Here is a 4,058-nt window from a genome sequence, read left to right on the forward strand (position 1 = left end):
AAGTTTTCTGGTGGAATTGTTGAGGTTGTTTATGTATACTATCATATCATCTGCAAATAGCAAAAGTTTGACTTTTTTCCAATTTGTATTCCCTTTATCTCCTTTTTTCTTCTTATTCTTGTGTTATAACATCAAACACTATGTTAAATAGATATGGAGAGAATGGATAACTTTGTCTTGTTCCTGATTTTAGTAAGATTTCTTTGTGTTTCTCTCCATTTAATTTAATGTTGGCAGTTAGTTTATTGTATATTGCTTTTATTGTGTTTACGTATGTTCTTGTGTCCCTGATCACTACAAGACTTTTTTTTTAACAGAATACCAAAACACTTTATTTCAGTAATCAGTCCAGAATGTCTGAAAATGCACATTATCAGTTGGTTAGGGCAATAAGAGCCTCCACAATGTTGCCCATGTGTTCCCGCAAGCTCCTTTCTGCTGCTGCTCTAGAGATCTCCATCTCTGTCATTATCAACTCCAGATCTTCCTTCTTGATCGTGACCTTCGCCAGTTCCTTTTCCCCTCTCCTGTTTTGCCTTTTGCTCCCTGGACCGTCTGTCTCCAATGACGGACATAGCGGTCTTCAGATTCGAACTCGGGATCTCCTTCTCCTCCACATATCAGTGACCCGCTCCAAGTCAGCAGCACCACTATCATGCTTCCGTGGCTTCTCGGGAGGCTACTCTGGGCCTCTGGTCTCGGTCTCTAACTCCAGCTCATATCTCCCTCGGTCCCACTACAAGACTTTTATCATGAAGGGGAGTTGGATTTTTCATCTTCTCATAGGATGATCATGCAAGCTTTTCTTTCAATTTGTTTTTATGGTGGAGAATGTTGACAAATTTCATATGTTGAAACATCCCTGCATATCTGGAATGAAGCCTACTCGTCACAATAGATGATTTTTTTCATGTGTCCTTAGATTCAGTTTGTATTTTGTTGAGTATTTTTGTATCAATGTTCATGAGTGAAATCAGGCCATAATTCTCCTTCTTTATTGATTCTTTCTGTCTTTTATGCATCAGGGTGACTGTGGCCTCATAGAATTTTTTTATTTCCTCCAATTTTTCTTTGTCTTTTCCATAATTTCTTTAAGGGATTTTTTTTTCATTTTCTTTTTAAGAATCTCTATCATCTTCATAAAGTTATTTTAAGGTCATTTTCTTGTGCTTTGGTTGTGTAGGATTGTTAAGGTCTTTCTGTAGTAGGATACCTGGATTCTAGTGATGGCATATTGCCTTTTTTGTTATTGAGTGTGGTTTTACACTGATGTTTAAACATCTGGATTTGGGGTGATTATGAGTAAAGGTATTGATTCCTGCATTAATTCTTCATGGAATGGTGTTTTGTTTTTCATTTTTGTTTTCTCTATGGTCCTTTGGCCTAAATGTCCAAATTTGTAACTGATAAGTCTTCTGGTACAGTAGTGTGTCTCTACTGCTGTTTTTGTTACTTTGGGTGTCTAGATCCAGGTTGATCTCCAGTAAAGCTAAAATCTTCTTCAAAGTTGTAGACTAGAATATGAAGTCGGGGGAGGAAGTGCAGTCTGAGGTAGTTGGGTGAGCTTTAAGGACTATTACCAGGTACTGTTCAGTGTCTTGCCTTGGTCGGTCCCTAGATACAGCCTGGCCTCCAGTAAAGCATGTCTTCTTAAGAAGTTCTAGGCAAACATATGGAGCCCAGGACAGGTAATCGATTCTGGAGTGGTTATGTGGGTTTAAGGAGTGTTAGAGGGCAGCCTGTGCTCTGGTAGAGCTTTCATGGCTATAGGCAAGGGAGAGGGTAATGGGGTGTGCCCTAAGGATCAGTCTCTGGGGACTGGAGCAGCTTGGCTGGGATATAGGTCACTCACCTCCTTATTCACTGGTGAGGTCTGTACTTGTATCTAGTATCCTTTTAATACATTGTATAAATTGTCTAAAGACATAATAGATCTTTTATTTTATGTATTTGGATTTATTATTGTTTGCACAATATGGACTCACAAATATCTGCATGATAACTGAAAAATTTACTACTGATCCAAAACTTAAGTCAATTTTTATGAATCTGTTTTACAGTTATTCATAAGAGGATACAGATACAAACAAAAAAGGACAAGCATAGTCTAGAGGTGCATAGGTAGGAAGTGTAAAGTTCTAATGTAAATTTGTACTAACTTGAGAGTCTATTCATACTTTTATCCTCTTCATACAATGATTTTTGTACAGTATTAATCCTTGGTCAATGGTTTATTACTGAAGCTGTAGGAAAACTACAAATTGGAAGTGAGAATTTCCCTGGATATTTCCTCTTGTATAGTTGTTCAGAGTTTAATGAAGAGAAGGCAAAGGGGACCACTCCCAGTTCTTCCCTGGGGACTAGATACTCCTCCTGGAAAATTATAAATTGAGTAGAATGTTGAATCTCCAAAGGAGTGGTGTTAGTTCAATGGCACAAACCACACAATTTCTACCCTCAAGGGACTCATAAAACATGGAGGATATCACAAAGAAGAGAATAAGTTTCTGTGTTACTAATAGCTTTTCTCAAAAATCTTGACCTTGAGATATGGGATACCTATTTTAAAAAAGGCTATCTTCTTCTTTATATGAGACAAAAATCTTTTTTAAATTCCCAAACAATAACTGTGTCATTTTCTCAAACAAACCTCTTTGAACAAGTCAGACACATTGTCTGCAGATTGCAGTTACCAGATTCATTATTAGGAACTTTGAACCTCTGACCACTTTTTGGAGGAAGGCACCATAAACTCCAATGTTAGGGAAGTTTGCAAGTGAATAAAGGTGAGCACTGAATAATCTTTATCTTGATTTTTACCTTCAAATCCATAGCTACATAAATAATTAGTTCTGAGTAAAATTTTACTGTAAGTAAAATGCTTTATAGTCCTAATCATTAGTAAACATTAACTACAAAGAGGGATGCTTAATGCAAAGAAATCAAAATTCCCCATATTTCTTCAGTGATAGGGTAGGGAAAGTAAGTGATAGAGATTCCCCAGGACTCCATGTTCCTCACTCAAACTTGGAAATCAGTACAAACTCTTCCCTTGGAGCAAAATTTGGTTTATGGGTTAAAATTGCTTTCTCCACTTACTCTTGCAGATGCCACACATGATGCAACTGACTGTGATAAATAACTCTTCAGTGTCTGAGTTCATTCTTATGGGCCTGACAGACCAACCTGAGCTCCAGCTTCCCTTATTTATTCTGTTCTTGGTGAACTACACAGCCACTGTGATGGGAAACTTGAGTTTAATGAATCTCATTTGCCTAAACTCAAACCTTCACACTCCTATGTACCTTTTTATCTTCAATCTCTCCTTCATTGATTTCTGCTATTCACTTGTTTTTACTCCCAAAATGCTGATGAGTTTTCTTTTGGAGAAGAATATTATCTCCTTCAGAGGATGCATGTCTCAACTGTTTTTCTTCTTATTTTTTGTGAACTCAGAGAGCTATGTGCTGACAGCCATGGCATATGATCGCTACGTGGCCATCTGCCAGCCACTATTGTACAATGTAGTTATGTCCCCTAAGATCTGTTTTCTGTTAGTATTTGGTACTTACATGATGGGACTTGTTAGTGCTTTGTTCCACACAGGTTTCATGATCAGGCTCAGGTTTTGTGATTCTAACATTATCAACCATTACATGTGTGATATCTTCCCTCTGCTTCGGCTCTCCTGCAGTAACACCTATGTCAATGAGCATGTGCATTCCATTGTGGTGGGTACAGCTATCATTTTATGTTGCCTCATTATCTTTATCTCATATGCTATGATCCTTTTCAATATCATTCATATATCATCAGGTAAGGGCTGGTCCAAAGCCTTAGGCACTTGTGGGTCTCATATCATAACTGTTTGTCTCTTTTATGTAACTGGGATGCTTGCTTATGTCAAGCCATCATCTGCTGAGACTGTGGGCCAGGGAAAAATTTTCTCAGTATTTTATACATTTTTGGTGCCCATGTTGAATCCTCTCATTTATAGTCTCAGAAACAAGGATGTCAAACTTGCTGTGAAGAAAACCTGGAAGAGACTCACAAGCTAA

The 4,058-nt window shown here is 37.8% G+C and overlaps 1 protein-coding gene across 1 annotated transcript; it reads left to right on the plus strand.

The window, feature by feature from the left end:
- The first annotated feature begins 3,101 nt into the window (after positions 1-3,101).
- LOC102001148 (olfactory receptor 143-like) lies at positions 3,102-4,058 on the plus strand. Its single transcript, XM_005347076.3, has one exon. The coding sequence runs from the start codon at positions 3,108-3,110 to the stop codon at positions 4,056-4,058; it is 951 nt and encodes a 316-aa protein (XP_005347133.1). The 5' UTR covers positions 3,102-3,107.

This window comes from Microtus ochrogaster, chromosome 5 (assembly GCF_000317375.1).
Source record: "Microtus ochrogaster isolate Prairie Vole_2 chromosome 5, MicOch1.0, whole genome shotgun sequence".
NCBI lineage: Eukaryota > Metazoa > Chordata > Mammalia > Rodentia > Cricetidae > Microtus > Microtus ochrogaster.

What these genes read in the sequence shown, in the direction of transcription:
- LOC102001148 (XM_005347076.3), top strand. Translation starts at nt 3,108, where the DNA reads ATGCCACACATGATGCAACTGACTGTGATAAATAACTCTTCAGTGTCT.